This window comes from Heteronotia binoei, chromosome 3, assembly GCF_032191835.1.
Source record: "Heteronotia binoei isolate CCM8104 ecotype False Entrance Well chromosome 3, APGP_CSIRO_Hbin_v1, whole genome shotgun sequence".
Taxonomy (NCBI): domain Eukaryota; kingdom Metazoa; phylum Chordata; class Lepidosauria; order Squamata; family Gekkonidae; genus Heteronotia; species Heteronotia binoei.
Window position 1 is genome coordinate 136,496,766 of NC_083225.1, and position 27,560 is coordinate 136,524,325.

At 45.2% G+C, this 27,560-nt stretch overlaps 1 protein-coding gene across 1 annotated transcript; it reads left to right on the plus strand.

Annotated features, from left to right (window-relative positions):
- On the plus strand, positions 1-27,299 carry LOC132569105 (uncharacterized protein K02A2.6-like; the record flags this gene model as incomplete). Its single annotated transcript, XM_060235287.1, is given in 6 exon segments — positions 1-1,179; positions 1,264-1,951; positions 1,954-2,069; positions 2,694-2,819; positions 25,999-26,052; positions 26,913-27,299. Coding segments are annotated over 6 exon segments (2,550 nt in total), but the record flags the coding sequence as incomplete, so codon positions are not given.
- Positions 27,300-27,560: the final 261 nt, after the last annotated feature.

Consider the following 27,560-nt stretch of genomic DNA (forward strand, 5'->3'; position numbering starts at 1 on the left):
AAAATGTCGGTCCTAATCGAGGGCGCCCCCTGCACCATGGAAGTGGACTCGGGTTCCTCCATCTCCATCATTTCGGAGGAAACCCTCAAGAAACTATGCCCCCACCGCCGCCTTCAAACGAGGCCAGCGGACTTCGTACTGAGGGACTTTCAGAAGAACCCAGTACACATCGTGGGGTGGGCCCGGGTGCATGTGGAAAGAAGGGGTTTCAGAGGGCCCCTGGACATCCTAGTGGTCAAGCGCCAACTGACCACACTTCTAGGGTTGGCTTGGTTCAATCCCCTGGGGATCCAGCTGGTGGGGGTGGACCACTTGCAGGCAAGCAATTTCGACGGGGTCTGCCGAGAGTTCCCCGAGGTCTTTGATGGGTCCTTGGGGAGCTACAAGGGTCCGCCCATCACCCTACCGATTGACCCAATGGTCAGGCCCATAAGGCTTAAAGCGAGGCGCGTCCCGTTCGCCCTTAAGCCGAAAATAGAGGCAGAACTGGACCGCCTAACGGCCCAGGGCGTCCTAGAACCGGTAACATACGCGGAATGGGAAACCCCCATAGTAACGCCCGTCAAACCCAATGGGGAGGTGAGGATCTGCGCTGACTACAAGTGCACGATCAATAAGGCGCTACAAGACAACCCCTACCCAGTCCCGGTGGTCAGCCACGTCCTAGCAGCGCTAGCCGGGGCGAAGGTTTTTGGGAAGCTGGACTTAGCACAAGCATACCAGCAACTGCCGGTCGACGCTAAGACAGCGGAGGCGCAGACGATCGTGACCCACAGGGGCGCGTTCAGGGTTAAACGGCTGCAGTTCGGGGTCAGTGTGGCTCCGGGGATATTCCAGAGCATAATGGACTCTCTCCTTAAAGGGATCCCCGGAGTTCAACCCTTCTTTGACGACGTTTTAATCGCCGCCCCCAATGAAGGAGAGTTCTGCTGCCGCCTGCGCGAGGTCCTCAGGCGGTTCCAAGCGGCGGGGCTGAGAGTCAAAAAGGAGAAATGTGTGTTAGGGGTCCCGCGAGTGGAGTTCCTGGGGTTCGCCGTGGACGCGGCGGGGATACACCCGACGGCGGACAAGACCAGGGCCATAGTCCAGGCTCCTGCGCCCAAATGCAAGGCAGAACTACAGAGTTTTTTAGGATTGTTGAACTTTTATCACACGTTCCTACCGCACAAAGCCGCCGTAGCGGAACCGTTGCACCGTTTGCTGGATAAACAGGCCCCGTGGGTCTGGGGCCAACGCCAAGCCGCGGCGTTCCAAGCAGTGAAGGACCTCTTGGTCTCTAACGCGGTACTTCACCACTACGACGAAAACCTACCCCTGATCCTAGCTTGCGACGCCTCCCCCTACGGAGTAGGAGCGGTTTTGGGGCACCAACTCCCGGACGGGAGGGAAGTGCCAGTCGCGTACTATTCACGGACTCTATCTCCAGCGGAGCGGAACTACGCTCAAATTGACAAGGAGGCCTTGGCGATCGTGGCGGGGGTGCACAAGTTCAACGACTACCTCTACGGTAGGCGTTTCACCATCGCCACGGACCACAAGCCGCTCCTGGGCCTCCTAGCTCCAGACCGTCAGACCCCCCAAATCCTATCCCAGAGGGTCCTGAGGTGGAACCAGTTCCTGAACTCCTACACGTATGAACTGGTCCACCGCCCGGGTAAAGCCATGGGACACGCCGATGCCCTCAGCCGCCTGCCGCTCCCCATGACAGAACCGGATCCCGCCCCTGCACATGGGGTAATGCTCATTGAATCGCTCCCCGAGCGCCCCCTGCACGCGGCGGAGGTGGCTCGGGCAACAGGCAGGGACCGCATCCTGGCACGGGTCAGGGACTGGGTGGGGAGGGGGTGGCCATCAGGCAAAGTCGAAGACGCGTTCAGGCCATTCGCGTCCAGGAAGGACGAGCTATCAACCCACAAGGGGTGTGTGCTTTGGGGCAGCCGGGTGGTGGTTCCCCCCCCTTGCGCAAGCAGGTGCTGGAAGACCTCCACGAGACCCACCCGGGCATCGTGAGGATGAAAGCCCTGGCCCGTAGTTATGTGTGGTGGCCGGGCATGGATGAGGAGATAGAGGGGTGGGTGAGGAGGTGCCAACCCTGCCAAGAATCCCGGCCCGATCCCCCATCAGCCCCGGTCCACAGATGGGAGTCTAACAGGCGACCATGGTCCCGCCTCCACTTAGATTTTGCAGGCCCGTATCAGGGCCAAATCTTTTTTATACTTGTGGATGCCTACACAAAATGGCTGGAGGTGATTCCAGTAGCCTCGACCTCCACAGCAGCAGCCGTCCGGGCACTCAGGAGGGTCCTATGCACGCACGGGATCCCAGACACCCTGGTGACGGATAACGGTACTGCATTCACCTCCCGGGAATTCCGGGAGTTCACGGAGAGGTACCTCATACGACACATAAGATCCGCACCCTTCCATCCGGCCACCAACGGCCAGGCAGAGCGGATGGTGCGGACCACCAAGGAAGCACTGGGGAGAATAGTACAAGGGGATTGGGACCACCGCCTCTCAGCCTTCCTGTTCCACAACAGGATCACCCCAAACCCTATAACGGGATCCAGCCCCGCAGAACTGCTTATGGGGAGGAAACTGACAACACGCCTAGACAGGCTGCACCCCGACCGGGCCCCCGAGGTCCGCGGGTCCCCAGAGGTCCGGGAGGCGGTGCGGGGGTTCTTTCCGGGTGACCCGGTATACGCGAAGAACTTCGCAAGCGGTCCCGAGTGGGTCGCGGGGAGAGTCCTTAGGGTGACAGGTTCCAGGTCATACGAGGTGACCACCGAGGGGGGCCAGGTACTAAGGCGGCACATAGATCAGCTGCGCCGCCGCACCCTACCCGAAGAAACAGAGGAGGTAGGGAATAGGGAACCGCGGGCAACCGAAGGTCCGGAAGGGCGCTCGCCAATACAGGAACTACCCACTTATGACGCCCCCAGAGACACCGAACCAGAGCCGGAGCCTGAAACAGACCCCAACATCCCGCAGCCAGAAGCAGCATCGCCCACAACGGAACCAGCCTCCGCACCAAGAGCGACCCCGAGGAGATCGACACGGGAACGGAGAGCACCGGCGTACCTCCGGGACTATGTGGTTTAAACTAAGGGGGGAGGAGTGTTGAGTATCGGACTCTGCACCCGCGCCGCGCAAGCCGGGACGTCCTCGGGTTACCTGGCGCAGCGCGGGAAAAGTCACCGCCAATCAAGACCAAGCGCGGGAAGTTTAACTGGCCAGGATTGGGCTGGCCAGCAGGGGGGTTGATCCGGGGTGCATGTATATATTAGCGGACCCGGCCGCGTGTTCCCCAGTTCTGTAATGTACCAGCGATTAAAGACCAATGCCTTTACCACGTCTCGTCTCCCAGTACATTACAACATATATGCAAGATAAAAGCAATTTAGCAATAAGGAATGTGTGTGATGGTATTCTTGATGAGGAAACAGGGTGCAGCTGGCAGGGGAGGGGCCATATGGGGACAGGCCTAGGAAAAAGAACCAACAGACTAGTACATCACATAAATTGTGGTCGATGCATGTTTTTGTCAGTGTCCCAGGGACCTGGGAAGCTGAGACTGTTTTAGATAATGAGTGGGTGGAGACACCCTATAAGGGATGGCAGGTAACTGTAATCATTGCTCAGAGTTTCTCTGAAGCCCGTGTATAGAGCGGTTATGCACGTTAAATAAAGAAGCTGTTTTCCTGACCTTGCCTCAGACCTCGTTTGTGAGTATGATTTACTATTGATTGGACGGCACAGGACTTTCCCTGCTACAGTGCTCATTGCGGCCTAATATTCTTGGACTGTGCCAAAGCTCAGATCCTCAACCAAGGCAGCAACACAATAAGGTTCTGGCTCAGAGTTGTGTAATGTAGCACCAAACAAAAGTATTAAGTTAAGGCCAGATTTTTAATATACACAGAATAGTTTGGCGTGTACAATACTAGAAGGATATTCCTACCAATTACTCCTGAAAAAGGCACATTTCTAGTGTAATTTGACTACCTGACATCTACTGAATAGCTGTAACATGGTATTTTCCTTAGCATACATCCAACAGAACACAGCTGGACTTCTCTTACGCACTAATATATAATTGGATTTGGCCTAAATATCCAGTTTGATCCTACCAGGTCCAAGACCTTGTGGCAGGGGATATCAATGACCCCCTCAAACCTGATGAGGAAGAATCACTTGAAAAAGATCTTCCTTGCACATGGAGAAACAGGTTCACAATCACAGTAATGGAGCTTATATATGTACAGTCTGTGCAAATGTAGAAGTTGTGTCCACATTTGTGAACATGATTCCCATGAGTTTGATCATGAGTGGCTTGTTCCTGCTTTGACTTTATACATATGGAGTTATCCTTACCTTACATTATGTTGCAGTATAAAACTGCAGTTTCCACAAAGTCACAGGGCAAATATTTCAGTTGAATGAAAAAGCATTTTCACTTGCAAAATAATATTTATCATTCATGCTATGGTGTATTTATCAGTCATGCTGCAGTGAGGTTTTAGTGGGCTTCTTTCACAAGACCTGGTATTATCCTCTTCAGTAATGGTGGCCATGGCTATGAGGACGCACTAGAATTAACATTCATCATGCAAGATTACCTCATCAAAACAGTTATCACCATTTCCTGGGGTTTTCTGGGGTTTTGCTATCTCAAAAAGATAAAGGTAGTCCCCTGTGCAAGCACCAGTTGTTTCCGACTCTGGGGTAACGTTGCTTTCACAAAGATTTCATGGAAGACTTTTAATGTGGTGGTTTGCCATTTCCTTCCCCAGTCATCTACACTCCCCCCCCCCCAGAAGCTGGGTACTCATTTTACCGACCTCAGAAGGATGGAAGGCTGAGTCAACCTGAGCCAGCTACCTGAAACCAGCTTCCGCTGGGATTCAAATCAGGTCGTGAGCAGAGAGTTCAGAATGCAGTACTGCAGCTTTACCACTCTGCCCATGGGGCTCCTTTTGCTATCTCTACATATTGAGAAAAGCTTCTGCCACTAGATTTTAAATTGTGCCCTTTTATTATTTGCCAACTGTATCAACTCTAAGCGGGTTTATGCAACAGTATGCTTCCATTGGTAGTTGTTGAAACTACCATGTCTTACATTTTTAATGTGTTATTCTCAGCACAACCAATACCATGTTTATATGCTGCAAGACTGGACTTTTTTCTCTTCTAGAAAAGTTATGATTTCTTTACCTATAAAAGAAATTGCTTATTCATAACCAGGAATAGAATTGTTTCACTCCAAAAGCAATTTTAGTCAGCATCACACACTGAACTGTAATTAAAGATTTATGATCCTATTAAAGGGTAATGTTGTAGTTAATCCTTAATAATGAAACACCTCATAAAAGTTCAGTGTTACACACAAAGCTGAGTGCAATTGACAACTTCTGCAAAATATTTATTGTATATTCCAAGTGTCAGCAAAGATTGTACTGTTACAATCCCCTTTTGAATAATATTCAATGGAACTTGAATTTAATTGTGCAACCTTGAAATATCATATATATTATGCATGATGTAGATATATTCTATAAAGATATCTAAAGGGCAGATTCATTTATTGCTAAAGTGAATAATAGTATTGCATCCAGACTAAACGTCTCTATGAGATCTCTGGCCGTATTAAGATGAAAACTATAGGCCATTATTTCTTTAAATTTTTAACTCATCCCCAAAGGCTCAAGGTTGGTACTTTCTGTACCAATTTCTTGTTTCTTGTTATGGGACCATCAAAGCAAAGGGGGGAAAGTAGCAAGAATCCTCATTGGTAGTTACCATGGCTAGAATTAATGACTTTGAAGTCAGCGTGGTGTAGTGAGCCACCAGGTATTTAGCTGTGGATAAGTCCTGGGATATGTCACGGGATAAGAGGACAAATCCACTTGTGGATTAAAAACTGGTGAGTTGTTAGTGGAAGGTGGAAAGTAGTAGGCTACCACAAGACGTGGTACTAGAGCTTGGTACTGCTTTTTAACTTGTTCATTAATGATTTGGAGTTGGGAGTATGCAGTAAAGTGGCTAAGTATGTGGATGACACTAAGTTGTACTGTGCAGTGAGAACCAAGGAATACTCTGAGGAGCTCCAGAGGGACCTGTTGAGGCTGAACGAGTGGGTGTTGATGTGGCAAATGAGGTTCCAGTAAAGCACATTGGAGCCAAAAATCCTAACTATAAATGTAACACTGATGGGCTCCAAACTGGTGGTAACTGACCAGGAAAGAGTTCTTGGAGTCATGGGTATATAACTCACTGAAGATACGGATTCATTATGTGACAGCAATAAAAAAAAGCAAATGCTGTGCTAGAGATTATTAGGAAGGGGATTGAGAATAAATCAGTCAGTATCATAATAATACTGTATACAATCAGGACTTTTTTTCTGGGGTAATGTGGCAGAACAGAGTTCTGGAATCTGATTGTGGAAACAATATTCTCAAAAAAAAAAAGTTTAAAAGTTCATGAGGGACACCCTTGTATTTCTCCTTCATTTCTGTCCTGAGAGTTTCGGCACCTCTTTTCCAGGGAAAAAACAAACAAACAAACCCTGTGTACAGTTCTTGTCACTGCACCTCAGAAATGAGATTATAGCATTGAAAACAGTGCCAAAAAGGGCAACTTAAATGATGGGACACCTTCCCTATGAAGAAATGTTTAAAAGGTTAGGACTCTTAGGACTCTTTAGCTTGCAGAAATGACAACTGAAGGGTGACATGACAGCAGTTTCCAAATGATGCATGGGATAGAGAAGGGAGAAGAGGAAAAGGAGGAGGAGATTGGACTTATACCCCACCTTTTACTTGGAGTCTCAGAATGGTTTACAATCTCTCTTCGCTTCCCCTCCTCACAACAGACACCCTGTTAGGTAGGTAGAACTGAGAGAGCTCTGACAGAAACTGCTCTTGGGAGAACAGCTCTGACAGAGTTATGACTGACCCAAGGTCACTCAAGCAGTTGCATGTGGAGGAGTGAGGAATCAAACCCAGTTCTCCCAGAAAAGAGTCTGCACACTTAGCCACTACACCAAACTGGCCCTCAGTTCTCTCTCAGGTATAAAAAGAAGTACTTTTCTTCCTTTCTCACAATACAAGAACTTGTGGGCACCCAGTGAAATTAATGAGCAGTAGTCTTAGAACAGATAAAAAAAAGTATTTCATTGTTGCAGGAAGTGATGTTGGTGGCTATAAGTATAGACAGAGGGGACATGATAAGCATATGGATCAGAGGTCTATCAGTGACTATTAGCTACAAGATATAGCATAGATGGAACACTGTCTGGGGCAGTGTTGCTCTGTATTCTTGGTGTTTGGAGGGCAGCGGTGGGAGAGCTTCTGGAGTTCTGCCCCACTGGTGGACCTCCTGATGGCACCAGGTTTTTGGCCACTGTGTAAAATAGAATGTTGAACTGGATGGGCTAGTGGCCTGATCCAACATGGCTCCTCTTATGTTCTTATGCCCTTGGTGGCAAGGTATACCAAATGTTATGGTGTCATTCCACCTATGCAGGCATCCATTGACTCCCCCTTACCTAGAGGACTTCTGATTATGTTATTTTCTGTTCCTGACTACCAGGGGTGGAATTCCAGCAGGAGCTCATTTGCATATTAGGCAACATCCCCTGATGTAGCCAATCTTCCAAGAGCTTACAAGGCTCTTTTTTGTAAGCTCTTGGAGGACTGGTTACATCAGGAGTGTGTGGACTAATACGCAAAGAAGCTCCTGCTAGAATTCCACCCCTGATACCATGCAGCTTTTTCAAGATTAATTTATTTGCATATTAAGGCCAGTACTGATGACCTTATGGTTCATATCTGACTTGTGAGTAAAAGGTCCATTCATTCCATTGCTTACACTTGCAAATAGCTGCACCATTAGAAATAAGTAATAACAGCCTTAAAATGTATCATGGGAAATAATCCACCAGTTCATTGCTGGTCATGAAAGGCTTGCCAAATTATATTTTTAAAGTTTTCTGGATTTTACCTTAGCACAAATTTTATTAGACCTCTGAAAAAAGGAAGTTTGAAATCTGAACAGGACTCACTATGACAGAGTTGTTCTAGAAATGCAAATCAATATAGTTACCTCTGTCCTGGCCTGTTTAAATCAATGGGTTTAGATTGCAATAACTTTGCTTGGGATTTCAGAGGGTGTGATAGGCCAAAGGAAAGCAAGTGATCTATAGGGTACATATGGCCCCCAAACCATCAATTTATTTTGCAGTCACATTGATTTCACTATAATTTAACTGCACTTAGGATCACTGCCAAAGACAGTTCACATTCTGAACATGATTCTCTAATTGCCCACTATGATTAATGTTACTTTGCAGTTAGCAGGAGGACTATATCTTAAGAAACTAATCACTCAATTTGGACTTCATTACATGAATGCACTTGAAAGGTTATATAGTATATTACAGAGACACTATGTTTAACTATGTCTAAGTGAATTTGCAGTAATATTTCCCTTAGTAGCTATGTTGAATCTGTTGTACTATAACACTTGTTATAGTACCTTGTGTAACATAACAAAAGTATTCCACTATTACTCCAAATATTGCATTCCTAAAGGCTTATGTGGTTATCATGCAAGACAAATGGCTTCTACTAGGGAGAAAGAAGCCCACCTTGGGTATTTTGTGACCAGTAAGGAATTAATTTTGAAAAGTTATAGGGAAATGGGCAGAACCATGTATGCTGTTCACAAAATCTTGGAGGAGAGGTTGGTAAATTGAGACAGATTGAAATGCAACTATACATTTTAATTAAATGACAAAATTAAGTGACAGAACTCATTTATTTATTACCATCCTCAGAGATCTTAGGACAAGCATGCATTTCCCCCCTTCTCCAACAATACCTTCCTAACAACCCAGAGAGGTGTCATGAGAATCTCCCTGTGGGAGGGAGACTCCCGGACTGACAAAAGAGGTGTCGGTTCTTTCTCCCCTGTTGGCCCACTTACAGAGGCCTGTGTGTCACTGGACCTATACTAGCTAGCTACTGCATGTAGAAATACCCATGAGAGTTGTGTTATCAGGAAATAAACTATTATTTTATTAAGACAGATTTTGATAACCTTCACAGAAAACCCAGGCAAGTTGTCAAGCTGCTCCTTGCCCAGCTTGACATTCCCCCTAGTATCAGAGCCAAAGTAGAACAAAGATTCCCTCCCACAATAGACAAGAGTTCGTGGACAGCCTTCCCCTCAGGCGGTTATAACGTTCTTTGAGGCCTTGGAGAAAGCAACCCCAGACAAAGGATTTGGGGTCACTTATATACCTTAGAGATCAATAGTTTCACCATGTGGTACAAATATATAAATTACAGTATAAATGGTCCCCTCTTTGATAAAAAGAATATTTCCTACCTATGGATGTCTCCCCCCCAAATGTGCATATATTTTCTTTATTACAAACAGAAACAAGTTTGACACTACTTGATTACATGACAACATTTCACACTTGAGGGCATAGTATCTGTATTTTTATTCCAAGTCTGAGAGAACCCAGACTCGGTCGTTATCTCTTTATGGTTTGGAGGAGTGCAAAATGCCTGTCCTTCCCCAGCAGAACTTAGAACAATTTAGCCAAGCAGGTCAGACAGGTGCAAATTATTTTGATGTGAGAGAGGAATGTGCATGCATAACAGAGAGATGCTTCTGAGCTTGTTTGCAAACCTGTAGGAAAACAGGCCAAGCCACTATAGTTAAACGTAGAGAGAGAGTGTGACTAGCAACCATATAGAAAGCATATAGGGTTATGTAGGATTTTTCTGGCCCAAACCTAAATATTCTCACAAGAGGAAGATTGTGAGAGACAGCATGACTGTCCAAAGGTCATCAAGTGAACTTCATCACAGAGTGGGAATTTGAACCCAGATCTACCCAGTCTCATCCAGTAGTTCAACCACTATATAACTCTGGATGAGATCAGATGAACCGGGTGCTGTGGTAGAGGTGCATCATGGCAATCAGACAGCACTTGCCTGGTGGCCAAGACAGGCACAGGCCACATACATGCAGGGTAGAGCGTTCACACCACTTCTGAATGTGCATGATGCATCCGGGTCAATAACACAGCCAGAAATGCACCACAGAGGCATGGCAAGGAATTTGTCACTGGGAAGTTTCCAGTGGCTATTTAAGTCATCCAAAAATGAGGTAAGGATGAACAGGACATGGGAATAGATGTGCATGTGTGAATCCAGGGGTGAGAGTAGCTATGGTGAGCCAGAAAGCCCATCTGATCAGAACCTAATTTCTTGTTATGTTTCTTTTTCAAGAATAATTTAATAGCATTTTTAACTGTTTTGTTCATATTTGTTTTGTTCATATTATTATAGGTCTCTTTGGTCAAGGAATGGTTGTGAGATTATGGCACTTCTAATGAACTGTGAGAATTTTAAACTAACATATCTTCAAATAACACTGAAATAATTAAAACTAATTGAGAAATTTTCTCATTTTTGACAAAAAATTGCATATATTTAAGATATTTCTATGCTGAACCTTCAAAGTTCTGCTCAAAGTGGCTTACAATTAAAACAATTTAACAATATAAAAAGAAACAATTAAAAACAAGTCATTGGACATAAACAGCCTTAAGACTATTTCTAGAACAGAAGCAGAACATTCATAAATCTGATAAGGTAAAACACCTAATTAAAACCCCAGGTAAAATGATGTGTTCTGACCTGGCACCTAAAAGAAAGCAAAGTAGGAGCCAGGCAAGTCACAAGAGGGAGAGCATTCCAGAAGCAAGATTCCTCCACAGGAAATGTCCTGTCTTTAATCACTACTCATCTTACTTCTTGAAGGTGGGGAGGGACACAGAGGGGGCATTAACACTGCACTGAATAATGTGTTTTGCAGCTGGATTTTTGCTGTTCTTACGTTTAGTGTAGTGTAAAGCACCCAGAGACAGATGAGAGGCAGGTCTTAACTTTAAAAAAAGTTCTATGACAGTTTAATATTTTTAGTGAAACTGGTTCTTGCAGGAAATCTGTAATACCAAGATTGTATGAATTGTCATTGCACATTTTTGTTTTTATGGGTTTCTTTTTCTGAGGATTAGTATGTGTAATATTAAAATTGCTTGGTTTTAAGACCTGTATTAATTTATTGTTAAAACATTTTTAAAATTCTGAGATAGGTTCAAGAAAGCCTTTTTGGCTGGCACAAAGAGTATACTAGTGAGTTTTCATAGCTCATTAGTTGTGTTATATTGTTTTTAAAATAAAATTAATAAGGAATTGGTTAACTGTTTCTCCAAAGGACTGAAGATAGCTGCTGTCACATGCTACTTCATTTATTTAAGACTCCTTCCTAGGAATTCAAAGGCTCTTTCAACTTCTAGTTATTATTTGTTATCCCTTAAGGGGCCAAATGGTATCTTAACAGCTCTTCAAAAGATGCCATTGAATAGTGGAAGATGTTACTGACAATCTCAGCATGAGCATTCCTTTGCTTTTTCTGGAATTTGACTTTTGAAAGTGGCAAAATGTGACTTTGAGGCAATGTGAAAGGAAGTACAAATGCATTATGGACTCAGCAGTGTTTTAAAATGCTGGGAAGCTTGGTATAGACTGCTCCTGTAGATCTGTACCATTGCAGAAGGGTTCAATAGAAAGCAAGTGGAAATCTTATTTAGCAGGGTTTCATTGCCCTTTGAAAGGCAAACCTTTTCTATGATGCAAAATGAGGATTTATTTAAAAACAAACAAACAAACAAACCTATAGCTAGTTTTTAAAATTCCACCCCTCTCTCTCTCTTTCTTTCTCTCTCTCTCTCTCACACACACAGACTCAAACAGTGCAAGTGAAGCATGCATTTCTGTTATCTGTGTTGCCCAACAGCTTTCCTCTCGGCTTGGCTTCGCGAACGAAGATTTAAGAAGGGTGCAATAGTCCACGTTTGCTGCAGGCTCGCTGGTGGCTGACAAGACCAATGTGGGACAGGCAGGTCCGGCCACAGCGGCTGCAGGGAAAAGTCTGATTTAGGGTTGGTCCTGTAGCAGTGCGATTCTTCCTCAATCTCCTTTTGTCCTCAAGACCAGCTATGCGTGCGTTCTCAAAGGAAGAGACAGCCTGGTGGATGGTGTGCCTCCATGCTTTGCGATCTGAGGCTAGGTCAGACCACTGGTGATGGTTGATGTGACAGGTGCTAAGGGATTTCTTCAAGGAGTCCTTGTACCTCTTCTTTGGTGCCCCTCTATTTCGATGACCGGTGGAGAGTTCGCCATACAGGGCAATCTTGGGAAGGCGGTGGTTTTCCATCCTAGAAATATGCCCTGCCCAGCGCAGCTGTGTCTTCAACAGCAGTGCCTCAATGCTGGTAACCTCCGCCCGCTTGAGGACTTCAGTGTTGGTCACAAAGTCACTCCAGTGGATGTTGAGGATGGTGCGAAGGCAGTGCTGATGAAAGCGCTCAAGGAGTCGCAGGTGATGACGGTATAAAACCCACGATTCGGAGCCGTAGATGAGGGTTGTCATCACAACCGCTTTGTAAACATTGATCTTTGTGCCTTTTTTCAGATGCTTGTTGCTCCACACTCTTTTGTGCAGTCGGCCAAATGCACGGTTTGCCTTTGCCAGCCTGTTGTCAATCTCCTTGTCGATCTTGGCATCTGAGGAGATGATACACCCCAGGTAGCTGAACTGCTGGACTGTCTTCAGAACTGATTCACCCACAGTGATGCAGGGGGGGTGATAATCTTCCTGGGGTGCAGGCTGGTGGAGAACTTCTGTCTTCTTCAGACTAACTTCTAGGCCGAATAGCTTGGCAGCCTCTGCAAAGCAGGACGTCATATGCTGCAGAGCAGATACCGAGTGGGAGACGAGTGCAGCATCATCAGCAAACAGTAGCTCTCGGATGAGTTTTTCCATTGTCTTGGAGTGTGCCTTTAGTCGCCTCAGGTTGAACAGGCTGCCATCGGTGCGATAGCGGATGTATACGCCATCGTCATAATCTAGATCTACTGCGGCTCTTTGAAGCATCATGCTAAAGAAGATCGTAAAGAGAGTTGGCGCGAGAACGCAGCCTTGCTTTACACCTGTGCCTATTGGAAAGGGCTCCGAGAGGTCGTTGCAGTGTCTGACTTGGCCTCGCTGGTCTTCGTGTAGCTGGATGATCATGCTGAGGAACCTTGGGGGACATCCTAAACGTTCCAAGATTTGCCACAGGCCTTTCCTGCTAACGGTATCGAAAGCTTTGGTAAGGTCGACAAAAGTCACATACAGAGCCTTGTTCTGTTCCCTGCATTTCTCTTGGAGCTGCCTGAGAACAAATACCATGTCGATGGTGCTCCTGTTAGCTCTGAAGCCGCACTGGCTCTCTGGGAGGAGTTCTTCTGCAATGGTGGGCACCAGTCTGTTCAGGAGTATTCTGGCAAGGATTTTGCCTGCGATGGAGAGCAGGGTTATCCCCCGGTAGTTGGAGCAGTCTGACTTTTCCCCTTTGTTCTTGTATAGGGTGATGATGATTGCATCGCGAAAGTCCTGTGGTAATTTGCCTTGTTCCCAGCAGGTGACAAGTACTTTGTGAAGTGAGCTATGTAGTACTGTGCCCCCATGCTTCCAGATCTCTGGTGGAATTCCATCAACTCCCGCTGCCTTGCCACTTTTCAGTTGCTTGATGGCTTTAACAGTCTCTTCTAGGGTGGGGATCTCATCCAACTCTGTTTTCACCGGTTGAAGTGGGGTGAGGTGGATTGCTGAATCTTGAGCTACGCGGTTGGCACTGAAGAGAACCTGAAAATACTCCGACCACCGGTTCAGTATGGATGCCTTGTCTGTGAGGAGCACTTGGCCGTCTGCACTATGCAAGGGACTCTGAGCCTGATATGATGGACCATATACTGCCTTCAGGGCTTCGTAGAACCCTCTGAAATCACCAGTGTCTGCACACAGCTGGGTTCTCTCTGCAAGCTTGGTCCACCACTCGTTCTGAATGTCTCGAAGCTTGCGCTGGAGGTTGCTACATGCAGCGCGAAAGGTTGCTTTTTTCCCAGGACAGGAGGGCTGAGCAAGATGTGTTTGGTAGGCAGATCTCTTTTTTGCCAGTAATTCTTGGATCTCTTGATTGTTCTCATCAAACCAGTCCTTGTTCTTCCTTGTGGAGAACCCGAGGACTTCTTCAGAGATCTGCAGGACGGTAGTTTTTAGGTGTTCCCAGAGTGCTTCTGGAGAAGGGTCTGTGGGGCAACTGGGGTCCTCAATTCTTGACTGGAGTTTTGCCTGGAAGGCAGCTTTAACTTCGGCTGACTGGAGGCTGCCAACCTGAAACTTCCTCCGAGGGATACCTCCTCTCCTGGGTGTGGGTTTAAAGTGAAGACGGAGATTGCAGCGTACAAGACGATGATCCGTATGACATTCTGTGCTGGGCATTACTCGGGTGTGTAAGACATCTCGAAGGTCTCTCTGGCGCACCAGAATGTAGTCGATAAGGTGCCAATGCTTGGACCGTGGGTGCATCCAGGTTGTCTTCAGACTGTTCTTCTGCTGGAAGATAGTGTTGGTGATGGTGAGCTGGTGCTCCATGCAGAATTCTAGTAGGAGGCGCCCGTTGTCATTGCAGTTGCCAATGCCGTGTTTGCCAAGTACTCCTTTCCAGGCTTCCGAGTCTTTACCTACTCTGGCATTGAAGCCGCCAAGGATGATCACCTTGTCCTCTGTTGGGGTCTTCCGTACGAGGTTGCGTAGATCAGCATAGAACTTGTTCTTTTCTGCAGGATCTGCTTGAAGGGTTGGGGCATACACACTGAAGAGTGTTGCATGCTGCTTGTTTTGAAGTGGGAGGCGCATGGACATGATGCGATCTGAGTGACCTGTTGGCAGGTTTTCGAGTTTGGAGGCAATGGAGTTCCTGACCATGAAGCCAACGCCAGAAAGGCGGCTCTCAGCCTTTGACTTACCCGACCAGTAGAGGGTATAGCCAGCACCGTGTTCTTGAAGACTACCTTCCTCAGGGAAACGGACCTCACTGAGAGCTGCTATGTCGATATTCAACCTGAGAAGTTCGTGGGCAACTAGAGCAGAGCGTCGTTCAGGGCGATCACTGCCTACTGTGTCAAGCATGGTTCTGATGTTCCAACACGCAAGCTTTAGTCTTTGCACACTTTGTGAGGCAGGTGCATGCCTTTTCTTTGTTGTTATTTTTCGACCGCAAGTAAGGATGCCCGTTGACCGCGGCTAGCCAACTGGGGTGGGGGAGACGAGCTTTGTTTAGGCCACCTTTTCTAGGCCCCTCTCCGTGTGGAGCAAGCAGTGCTGTCCCTAGATAAGGCTGCTTGGTCGTTCAGGGTGCTGCCGAAAAATGCTTGTTCTTTTCCAACAGCTTTAACTCTATTAGAAATCACAGCTTGGAGATATTTGCTTGAATCAGCATTGTCTATTCTGACTGGCTTCAGCTCCCAAGCAGAAGTCTTTCACATCATCTGCTCCCTGATGCTATAACTGGAAATGCTGGATATTGAACTTGGTACCTTCTTCATGCCTTGCTAAATAGATACATTTCATTGTACGGTTGCATCAGCATTGTCAGAATTTTTTTATTTCTGTATTTTGTGTGTGTGTGTCTACACCTGGAAATCATGATAACCTCTAGTGACTGACCCCTACTGGAGGCTTGGAGGATATTCAGAGAGGTGGTTGAATAAAGCCTGCCCCGGTCCTCCCACCTGCTGGTATTTCAAGGAGGGCTCTCATCCAAGTACTTGCCAGAGTCACCCCTGCTTAGCATCCAAGAGATAAGGCTTGCCTGAGTTATCCATAGGGTTGCCAGGGCTTACCTGGCTGCTGATAGGGGGATTGTCTTCTTGTGCATGCGGCGTGATGATGTCACCCAGAAATGACATAATCACACAGGCACATCATGCGGGGATGCTTTAGCATTTAGGTAAAAAACTCTTTGGCACCATAGAATTTTTTAACTAAAATGCTAGAGCATCCCCATGTGACATGCCTGGCGTGATTATGTCACTTCTGGGTGACATCATCACGCCGCATGCACAAGAAGACAATCCCCCTGTCAGCAGTCAGGTAAGCCCTGGCAACCCTATGGATAACTCAGGCAAGCCTTATCTCTTGGATGCTAAGCAGGGGTGACTCTGGCAAGTACTTGGATGGGTGACATCATAGCACCAGGCACATCAGGCACTGATGGGATGGAACATTTCAAGGGCAGGGCTCCCCCACCAGCCAATTCTGTGCCAGTGGGTTGGAGGCTCAAAAATTGGAAGGAACCCTCCCAGCAGGAGATTGGGAATTGTAGCTATCCATGTCAGGGCTGGGCTATTCATGTCAGAGATATGACAGGCTGTCAGACATTCACATCACCTGCTACCTGATCCTGTAACTGGAGTTGCCAAGGGCTAAATCTGTGATCTTCTGCATGTAAAGCAAGTGCTCTGTCACTGATTCATAGCCACCCTAATAAGAGTAACACCAGGAAAGTGACCTGAACATAGTACTATTCCTTAATCTCCTGTATTCTTCTCTCCCTCTATTCCCTGTATTCTTCTCTCCCTCTATTCTATGCTAGGCTGCATCTGTTGACATTGTATGTGATTAAACATTCTTTGGTACAGATGTGAAGTTCTGGATTACCCATGTCAACCAATACAATACCACAGGTTGTGGCATTGTACTGACAAAGCTTTAGTTGTACTGTATTGTGATGATGGGCAAATGTCCTGCCCTTCCTTCCTTCCTTCCTTCCTTCCTTCCTTCCTTCCTTCCTTCCTTCCTTCCTTCTTCTTTCTTTCTTTCTTTCTTTCTTTCTTTCTTTCTTTCTTTCTTTCTTTCTTTCTTTCTTTCTTTCAAAAAAATCCTCTTTGGTCCTGTTTAATGTGTGAACAAAGCATCTATAAGGATCCCTGGAAGGATTATATATTTAACCTACTCCAATTTTCCACTGTAAGAAAAGGCTCAGAATAAGCAAGTATCTCTTTCTTTAATTCCTTGGGTTGCCCATGTCATTATCTCACCACGCAAAACTGATAAACTGTGTTAGTGTTGTTGTTGTTGTTGTTGTGACAAAATAAATACCTTATAGTTTTATGGAACATTCTTATTGTCTTAACTCTAACACTGAAAACAAGGGAAAAAAGAAGAATGCCTATGTGTAAGTGTTGACTTTCACTGTGGGCCATAGACAACACAACATCTGTCCATCATAATCAGCAATCAGAAGCCAACAACTATATCACAGGAGATGCAAATGCAAAACTGATTGGCACTCAAGAATCTTAATTGCTTAACTTAACCATCAGAAACATGGTATTCAAATGTGGCATATTTTTTGTTTCATCTGACTGTCTTCTAGTTGGGGATAGATGGAGGGATCAAATGGCCTTGCTCATCAGCTTATTGGAGCCCATTTATGTATGTGTAAATGTTAAAGTACTGAAAGATTTTTAAAAGGCCAAGAAGTATAAACAAAACACTAACAAAAATCCATGTTCAGGATAGCCTAAACCTGGCTGTGGATAATCTCATGACTGAATATGACTGTGAAGCTACCATCTTGCTCCTCCCAGCCTAGTGTGTTAGATCTCTGTTAAGTACTAGATAAATTGCAAGCCTTTCCCCAAAGTTTAAAACCACCATAGTTGTAGATGTTATTCTTATCAGCACTGATCAAATACACAAGCAAACACTTAAAAAAGTTTAATGACATTACATGCACTGATTTTAGAAATGATATTTTCTTTTTAAAACTGGACTGTGGAATATGCATATCTCATTGAAGGACAGGGCTACCAGTCTCCAGCTGAGGGATGGAGATCTCCAAGCATCACAGCTGATCTCCTGACTACAGATATCAGTTTTCCTGGAGAAAATGACTGCTTTGAAGAGTGGTTATACCACATTGAAATCCTTCCCCTCCCCTGAACCCTGCCCTCTATACGTCTTACCTCCAAATCTCTGGGACTTTTCCAGCCTTGTGTTGACAAACCTAGGGGTTAGAAGTGACAGTCACCAGCAGAATATTATTATGAAAAAAAAATAGGAAACACAAGTTATTTTTTGTAACTCCCATTTCCTGCTTTTCAGTAACATTCATATCCACCCAAAGATAATGCACAGTTTTCGCATTTCAGGCAACATTTCTGTAATAGAGACATTAAATATCGGTACTTTCAGCCTCCAGTCTTATGCCTTCCAGGAGGAACTGCATAGATAAATAAAATCTCTCTCTTTTGGGAATCCTGCAGCTAAAGTGACATCTATGGCTAGGTAACTAGGTTTCATCTTTCTTTTAAATATACTCGTCATGGGAGTCAAACTGTGTCCTCCTATAGAGCTACAGTGCCTGTGGGAGAAAGCCAGAAGGGCAAGGAAATAAAATTAATCTCTTGGTGTTTCACTCTAATCTTCTCTCAAGAGAATAACAATTTAAAGGCTGTAGAAACAGTTAGGGTGTTGCTATGTGTAAGACAGGAGGGATATATTTCACAACTCCAAATATCTCGTGTTGATGCAGGAAAAGAAGCCTTAATTCATTGTCATGCAACCTGGCCAAATCCACATTCCAACATAGCTCTTTTCATGCAATTTCCCAGGCTCCTTGTACTTTGATAAATGGTGTATGCATTTAGGTACCCTGGCAGCTGGATGAATCCACCAGGAGTAATAAATCCAATGATATATTCCCTATTCTGGACATATGAGATAGTACACAGGATCATTGTGTCATCCCTCTTTCTCCCACTGAATGCATGAAAGCGACCACATTGTTGCTGCCACTGGAACAATTGGAAGCTCTAAAACCATAGCAACAGTTACACAGATCACTGGCTTTGCTAAATTCTGGATTGTGGTCAGAAGCAGTTGTTCAAACTAGGCAGAAGGATTATTTCAGTTGACCTATATAATTCAGATCAGCCATTGACATGATATGGCAAGAAGATCCACACATGGATTGCATCTTGCTTGTATCAGATCACTAATTTTAGTAATAAGCCTCTTGAATTATATCATTTAGCTTTTGATTGGAATTGTGAGTACTGTCTGATCATCTAGCTTCAAATGAAACTGGATTTCATAGTGGAATAACATGAAATACACCACAAGGACAAAGGTAAGCTAGATTTGAGTTCAGATACCTGACAAAGGGAACTTTGACTTTTGTCAAGGAAAGCTTGTACCCTAAATACCTTGTTAGTCTCTAGGGTACTATTGGACTTGAATCTAGCCTTTCTACTACAGATGAACATGGCTACTCTGTGAAAGAATACAAGTGATATCCATTCACACACCGGCACCCCGTTCATTCATATTATCCCTAATGTTAAATGAGGCTCTGGAAATTTTAAACAATGCGGATCCCAATCAGAGGCAGGCTGCACGGCCTTGTCTCCGGGGGCCGTTTTGCCCCTTCATGAGGAGGAGTGGGCAGGGCATTATGGGAGGTGAGGGCAGAGCAGGCACGTCTTAACAGCTGTCTCTGCTTCTGCCTCTCAGTCTTTGTCTCGTGCTCGGGGAGTGGCGTGGAGAGCTTGGATGAGCTTCTCCTGTCCTGCCTGGAACAGGGTCTTTCGGCGTGTTGGTTTTCATGCCGCGGTGATCTTTCGGCTGAGCTTCAGAGGAGGTGCCAGTAGCTTAGTGGTGGCGGTTTCAGCCACTTTTGGGCATCGAGGGATGGAGAGCACCTGGTTTTTGGCTGCGTGGAGGCGGCGGGAGCACTTTTTGGCTGCTGGCTGTTTTTTTTTTAGCTTAGCCAGCATTTTTTCTCTGCCTTTTCCCAGGGGTTGTTCCCCCTCTAGCTGGGAATATCGGACGTAGCTTTGGGGCCCTCTTCGGTCCTCCCGTCCTGAATGTTGGGGTGGTCTGCACTGTTGCTGGGCGGGCTGTTTAGGGGGTATAGCTTTGGGGCCCTCTTCATTCCCCCCGTCCTATTGTTGGGGTGTTCTGCACTGTTGCTGGGCGGGGCGGTGGCCATTTTCCCTGCTTATTACTCCCCTGTTGCTGGGCGAGGCGGCCGGCATTTTTGCTGCTTATTACTTCCCTGTTGCTGGGCAGGGCGGCAGCCATTTTCTCTGCTTATTACTTCCCTGTTGCTGGGCACAGCAGCGGCCATTTTCTCTGCTTATTACTCCCCTGTTGCTGGGCGAGGCGGCCGGCATTTTTGCTGCTTATTACTTCCCTGTTGCTGGGCAGGGCGGTGGCCATTTTCACTGCTTATTACTTCCCTGTTGCTGGGCAGGGTGGCAGCCATTTTCTCTGCTTATTACTTCTGTGTTGTTGGGCAAGGTGGTGGCCATTTTCTCTGCTTATTACTTTGTTGTTGCTAGGCAAGGCGGCAGCAATTTTTTGTTAGTCTCTATTTAAAGACACACACCCTGTTCTTGGCAGGCTAAATATTGGACTCCCTAGCCATGCCTAGTGGCAAGCCCCGTATCACAGAGATTGGGGGTAAAAAGGGCGTTTCATCCAAAGCTATCAAGGCTGCTGATAGGAAACGGTTGCAAGAAGAGATTCTTAACCGCTTGTCTTCTCTTGAGAGCAGGTCTGGCCCTGTTGAGATTGATGGAGCGTCACCTCTCCCGGTGAAAGTTCCTGATGTGGACGCCCAGCAGGGTGTGCAGTTTAGTAGGGGCAAGTCTGTACAACGCAGTAATGTAGCTTGGCCCTGGGGGCCGTGGGGGCAATCAGATACATTTGGGCCTGTGGCCAATAGCCAGTCTGCAGTGTTTACTAATCCTTGAGCTTGGGGTTTTAATTTGGCTAACCCTCTAGCGTCTTGGGGTGGCCTGCCTGGCCAGTTTCCTGGACTATCCTCGACCCCTTGCAGTGACTGGGGTTTCCTTTATCCCTGGGGCCCATCTTACTCTTCGGTGCCTGCTAAGACCTTATCTTAGAATAGGGAAAAGGAGAAAATCAAAAGGCGTAAAGTTGATACGACCAGGGCATACTGATGGCAACCCAACCCATACCTTCAGGCAATCTGGGCAAGGGGGCGCATATAGATGTTGAACAACATTGGGGAGAGCACCCCCCTGAGGCACCCCACAATCAAGCGTGTATCTCTGGGACAGTTCACCCCCAATAGCCACCCTTTGTCCCCGACCTTCAAGGAAAGAGGAAAGCCATTGTAAGGCCAGCCCCTGAATCCCCGTGTGGGCAAGATAGCTAGTCAGCAACCAGTGGTCGACCGTATCAAACACTGCCGATAGGTCTAACAACATCAGTACCGCCGAGCCACCTCGATCCAGACTTGGCCTCATTCTTTCCACATAGGAGCAGCTTCTACGGTGGCGGCTCTGGGGTACTCCCCACTGTCCATTCAGAAACTTGGTTGGTGGTGTCCCTCGACCTATAAAGACTATGTCTGCCCTCTGGCGCTGCAGTAACAGGCATCAGGTTATTGAGGGTGTGGTTATTCACTGTTTTCTCAGGTGTTGTTGTCCATGGGGAGGGACGACGCATCCTCATATGGGGGCACAGGTTCGTGTTCTTGGCTGCCCATAGGGCCAGGAGGACTTCATCCTGGTCACAGCTGGGGCTCAGCAAGCGGGTTACCGTAGAGTGGCGTGGACGGCAGGGTCTCCTTTGGTTGGGCCTGTTGCTCTTGCTTTTTGAAAACGTTTTGTCACCACATGTTGTGGTGATACATTTGGGAGGAAATGATCTAGGCTTGCTCAAGGGTAAAGCCCTTGTGCTGCAGGCCAAGGATGACTTTTGAGTCATTAGGAGTTGTTGGCCTCAGGTTTTGATTATGTGGTAAGCCATGATCCCACGCCAGGTATGACGTGGCGCATGGAATTCACAGGCGATTGAGAGAGCTCACCGCAAAGCCAATTTAGAAATTAAAAAAGCCCTTGAGGGGGGTTGGGCCACTTTCTCCCTCATCTTGGGATCCGTGCTGATTGCATGGATTTATACAGGATTGATGGTGTTCATCTTTCCGATAAGGGAAACGACGCTTTTTTGGATGACTTAAAACTCGGGCTTTGGGAAGTGCTAGGCGTTTAGTGGGTGCAGCTGCCTAAGCAGAGGCTTAGCCTTGTGGTGGCTGGGTTTTTTGCCTAACTTCCATTAAGCAGCTCGGTGAGCACCAATAGCACCCCAGTTTTGGGGCACGGGGTCTAGCTAAATCATTCCTGGCCTGTGCAGACTAGTTGAGTGATGACGCGGACTGCCTCGGGTTTGCATGGATTGATCCACCCTTCAGCCGTGCAGATGGGGGCTGGAATTCCAGGTCATAATCTTTGCTAGGCCGGTCGGGTACGAGCCATGCATTTTGGCTATACCTTGAGGCATGGTGGCTCGCCCATCATGCGGCAGGGAAGGGATATTTAGTCTCCTGGCCCTGCTGTGCTGCCTGTTAAGTTTACAGCCCTTGTTGTTAATTTAATAATAAAGAAAGTGGCCCTTAGTTACCCAAACCCTTGTGCCCGTCTCTTCCTTCCATCTGTGGGGTCAATGCGGCTCCCAACTGGAGGCAGGCTGCACAGCCTTTTCTCCAGGGGCCGTTTTGTCCCTTCATAAGGAGGATGAGCGGGCAGGGTGTTATGGGAGGTGAGGGAGGAGGAGGCACGCCTTAACGGCTGTCTCTGCTTCTGCCTCCCAGTCTTCACCTCGTGCTCGGCCCACCCTCCCGCCCTTGAGGCAATGTGGGCGATAGCTGGTTGCTCTTAATTTATAGGGTTTTGGGTAGGAATTTCTTCATCTCTTCCTGTTTGCTGTTGGAAGTGGTGTTTTTTTCCTACCTCACACTGCTTGTAGAAGGGATTGTGGAATTGGCTAGGGTGTGGCTGGTTTAAGTAGGCTGGTTACTTTAAGGTTGGCTGGGTTTTTTGCCTAACTTCCATTATGCAGCTCGGTGAGCACCAATAGCAGCCTAGTTTTGGGGCATGGGGTCTAGCTAAATCATTCCTGGCGTGTGCGAACTAGTTGAGTGATGAAGCGGACTGCCTTGGGTTTGCATGGATTGAGCCACATCACAGTTCCTTTTCATATAGATATTTACTAATAGTCGATTAAATCACAGCTCAAAAAGGAATCTAGATAAATAATTTACTCATTGAGATATCTTTTTGTACACATTTAATGAACAGATATATGATAAAGAGCATGTTGCTACCCATCTATAAGTAAGATAATTGGGAAGCCCAAAATGCATGGAAATTTTTAAATAGGGGAAATATAATAAGCATCTATAGTAAATACTTATTCATATAATCCTTCAGTGAATTCTTATTCATCTTGCTTTCCATTTCACATGAATGTTACAAAGAGCTGCACAATGTGCACAGTGTTTCTTTCACAACTGGTTCACAAACAGAAGTTCATGAACTTCCACAAACTTTTAAAGCAATTTGAGAGGGTTTGTGGATAGAGCAGAAAGCAGGGGTTTAAAGGAACGCTAAATCCCAAAAGCTGCAAGAACAGTTGAGTGGTCAGAGTTGCTCCCCACCACTCAGCTGTTTTGGGCTGTCTTGTGCAGTCCCTTTAAAGTTTAAAGAGACTGCACAAGACAGCTCACAAAACAGCTGTGCTGTTCAGTTGGTTTTTTGCTTTCTGCAAACCCTGTTTAAAGAAGCTGTGATCCCTTTCAACAGTGTTTGCAGTGCCATGAACCATAAATTAGCTTGATTCATGAACAGACCTGGTTTGGTTCAGTTTGTGGTTTGCTTTGTGGTTTAGCCATGAACCATGAACTGAACCACATTGTCCTGGTTCATGCCTATACCTAGCATCAATACTTGAACCTTCACACTGAACAGTGTTTGTGAGGGGAAAGGGGGGTGAAGCTGATGGGCAACATCTTTTTGCAGAAGCAAGATGACCTATGGCCATGAAGCATTTGGGGCTAGAGATGATTATACAAATGCTATTAAATGCAATGGGCAGCCTGTAAGAAGTTTGGGAGCATTTATATTGTAGTTCATAGTGTAATCAATAAACTCTATTTTGTCTAGTCTTCATTTTTTATATGGGAGCAAATAAACATTGCAGGAAATGCATGGCTGCTGGTGAAAACTACATCCCTGGATTACATTCCACATCTATCATATTTAATTACACTGTGTTCCGTGTGTTGTGAGATCATTGTGATATGCTTTCTACTGCCAGCCAATCGTATAGTCTGAGAGTGGGAAAATACATCTTGTAGTGATGTTGAGACATATGGAAAGTTGTACCAGGCACTTCAGAGGCAGAAGGAATATTTTTGTTCGTGCTTACAGTTTTTGGTGGAATGCCCATGCTGTTTAAGACTTTAGCTCTGTTCACATGCTCTTAAGATTAGAAGCACAGTTATTAGGTTGTGAGTTGAACCCTGGCAACTGGCATTGCCTACAGTTTTTTATTTCCTAGTGTACAGTCTTTCTCCCTATTTATTTTAAATGGGCTTTTTTAACCTTTAATTTATTTCACATATTCTTCTCAATGTAATTCCATCTTGCTGAATAGTCTTTTCTTCTATGATTTGTATCAACTGTTCATTTATTTCTTGCCCTTCTTGAGAGGTTTTTTTCAATCCATTAAAATTCTTTCCCTCAAATAGCCCACCCTAATGTACCAATTACTTTCTAATGTTAGTTTCTGGCTAGAAGATATCCCAGCTCTCTTCAGCAATTAACTTGACAGCCATCAGTGGCAACTACAATACCACCCTAGAAACATTGGCTTTTGCAATCTATACCTTTACTGGAAGTAATGGATGAAGTGTAACTTTTTGAAATTGTTACTTCTGCAGATAAGTCTGAATTTTTTTTTTGCAGATGTGGCAGATGAAATGACTAAATAATGTATTCATCTATCCAGTCTCCTGTAATGTTTCAAGCTCATAAATAAGAAACAAAAGTAATACTGTATAGATGTATAGATAGATGAAAAAGTAGGTAGCTTACATCTAACATCAGGAGACCTATAGGAAAATATTGGATAAATTATTGTTCAAAGGCACTCATCATTTCAGAGGTATTCAGTGAAAATTATCAGTTATCCCTCTCTCTACCACATACTGCTTTTTAACTTGCTAGTTTGAAGCAGATTACTAAAATATAGAAAAAGCTAGGCCGCATTTTAATGGCTGTGAAAATCTACCATAGATGTATAAAATTTCACAGCTCTCAAAGTGTGAAAGGTCTGCTATTATCTTCTAATAAAAGAGATAATTTCTCTATATGATCTATATTTTGAAGCAGAGGAAGAATTAAAAGATTTCTAGGCTCAGAAAATTATTGCATTCAAAGGTTACGCAATATAGGGTGTTTACACTACCTGCCCCATAGTCACATATTCTATCAGAGTATGGTATGTAAGATACCTCTCTTGCAAAACTCTAGATGGTAGGACAATAAGTTGTGCCATCATAAAGACACACCTATAGTGAGGAATAAGCAAATAAGAGCAGTAATCAGTGAGCTCTCCAGGTAGAAAAATACCAACAAATTGAGTTGAATATGTTGTGCTCTACAGATTGTACTGTTATAATCGTACTTAAATAGACATTTCTTGATTATTCTTATGGCTTCCTTATGAATAAAGGGAGCCCAAGGAAAGTTTGAGGAACTGTAATCATTGGTGTTAAACAATTTGATTAGTACATTAGTATAACTTAATCTTTCAGAACTACTACTGCACAGGCAATGGCATTTATAAGAAATCCGTTCCCCATATAACACATTATCTTACAGATACATAACCACCATGTTTTCATGGTAGCCTAAAACAAACTCTTTAATGTTTTGACCTATAAAATGAACTAGGAATTCATAATGAAATACCATATATAAAAAGAATACTAGTATCATTCTATGATTTGGAAGAAACAGTAATTTATGCATAACTGCAGTCATTTCAAAGTAATGTCACAAATTGCTGTGATGTTCTTACAATCCCCCTCCCCCAAACTCCATGGTAAAACCATACTTCCCATAGTTCAGACGTCTGACCACTCTAGTCCATTTGCAACCCTTCATGCTTAGGTTCTAAAGGAATTATGCCTCATGTTCCTTTTCAGAACAAGCTTGTGGTTCTCTCACCTATCCATGAACGCCTTGCCTCCTTGCCCCAGGTATAACCTGGAAAGACTCCACATCTTACCAGTTGGTTTCCTTCCCACCCTCCTGCCAGTGCCAGCAAACGTCCATTTCTCTCAACAGCTTTCTCTGCTCCTCCAACCTCTGTCTTTTAACAACATTCTGCCATGCTCCTTTCTTTTCTCTTTCACCTCATTCCTGAGCAGAACTTTACTTGCAAGCAAGTTAGTGCTCAAAACAAAATCACATGTGAGGGGGCGTGGCCATGGAACATGCAGATGCCTAAGCCTGACACTCTCTTCCCCCTTTCCACCCTCCAATCAAACCCTGCAGGATTTATCACAGTTCTGCAGGGCCTGCAAGACTGAACTGTTTCAGATGGCATATAACATCTAATGGGAGAGGGCTGCCACCACATCTGGAGCCATAGCACTTTGATTACTAACTGCCCAGGATCTGTGTGCGTGAGAAAGAAAATATTAATGATCTGCCTGAAGTAGCACCATTGTTATTATCTGATTGTTTTATTGTTTTAATATTGCTTTGTTTACTGTCTATTTTATACTGTTGAGTCTGTATGGAATTGGCGGGATATAAATATAACGTAAATAAATAAATGTGGTAAACATTTAAACTCAAACATTTTAAAGTGATGGGGAAAAGTGAGGGGCAGAAAACAAAAGATAATCTAAAAAAAAAAAATCAGGCTCTTGAGCAGTTCTTTGCCCCAATAAGTTCTGGTGGAAAAGCTTCACAACCAAAGCCTGAAATGGCAGCAGAAACAGCAAAAATGGAGTTTTCACCAGAACCGCAAGTAAACACTGATATTTTAGTGTACCTAAAAGGCATGGAAAAAGGGATTATGGACAGTATGGCCACAATATCTTCCAATTAGAAGAGACAAAAGGCTCCCTTGTACAAGTTATTAAGAAAGCAAAAAAAGGCATTAGAAATCAGTACGACAGTACAAAGAGAAACAAAAGCTTTACAAAAAGAAAATGCTGAACCAAGGGAACAGGCATCTCTCCTAGAGCATGATGTTAAAGCTGCAAACCTCAAATTTAGAGGGCTGAGGGAGGGTGCAGAAGAGAACAATGACATGGCTACTTTCAAGGCACACTGGCTAGCCACAGCCTTGAAACTAGAGGATGACGTTTGTCCAAATATCACTGCAGCATACCGGGCAGGAAAACGTCTGCCTAAAAGCGCCCAATCTCCTAATCATCTGCCTAGGGACATCATAGCCACGTTCTTGGATGACAGCATCTGGAAGCCAGAGTAAAAGGCTCTCTTATTTTCAGTGGGACAAAATTCAGGTGTTTCCTGATTTACCGAAAGCTGCTATTCACATCTGAAGGATCCTGAAGTCTGTCACTACTGGTCTGCATGAGGCAAAACAAAAATACCGATGGCTACCATCTGAAAAACTTTTTGTGGCTTACCATGGTAAGCAATATTATGCTTGGGACGAAAAAAGCAGTTGGGACCTTTTATATAATCTAGACATAGAAACTCCCATGGAACAAGAGGAAGAAAAAAAATC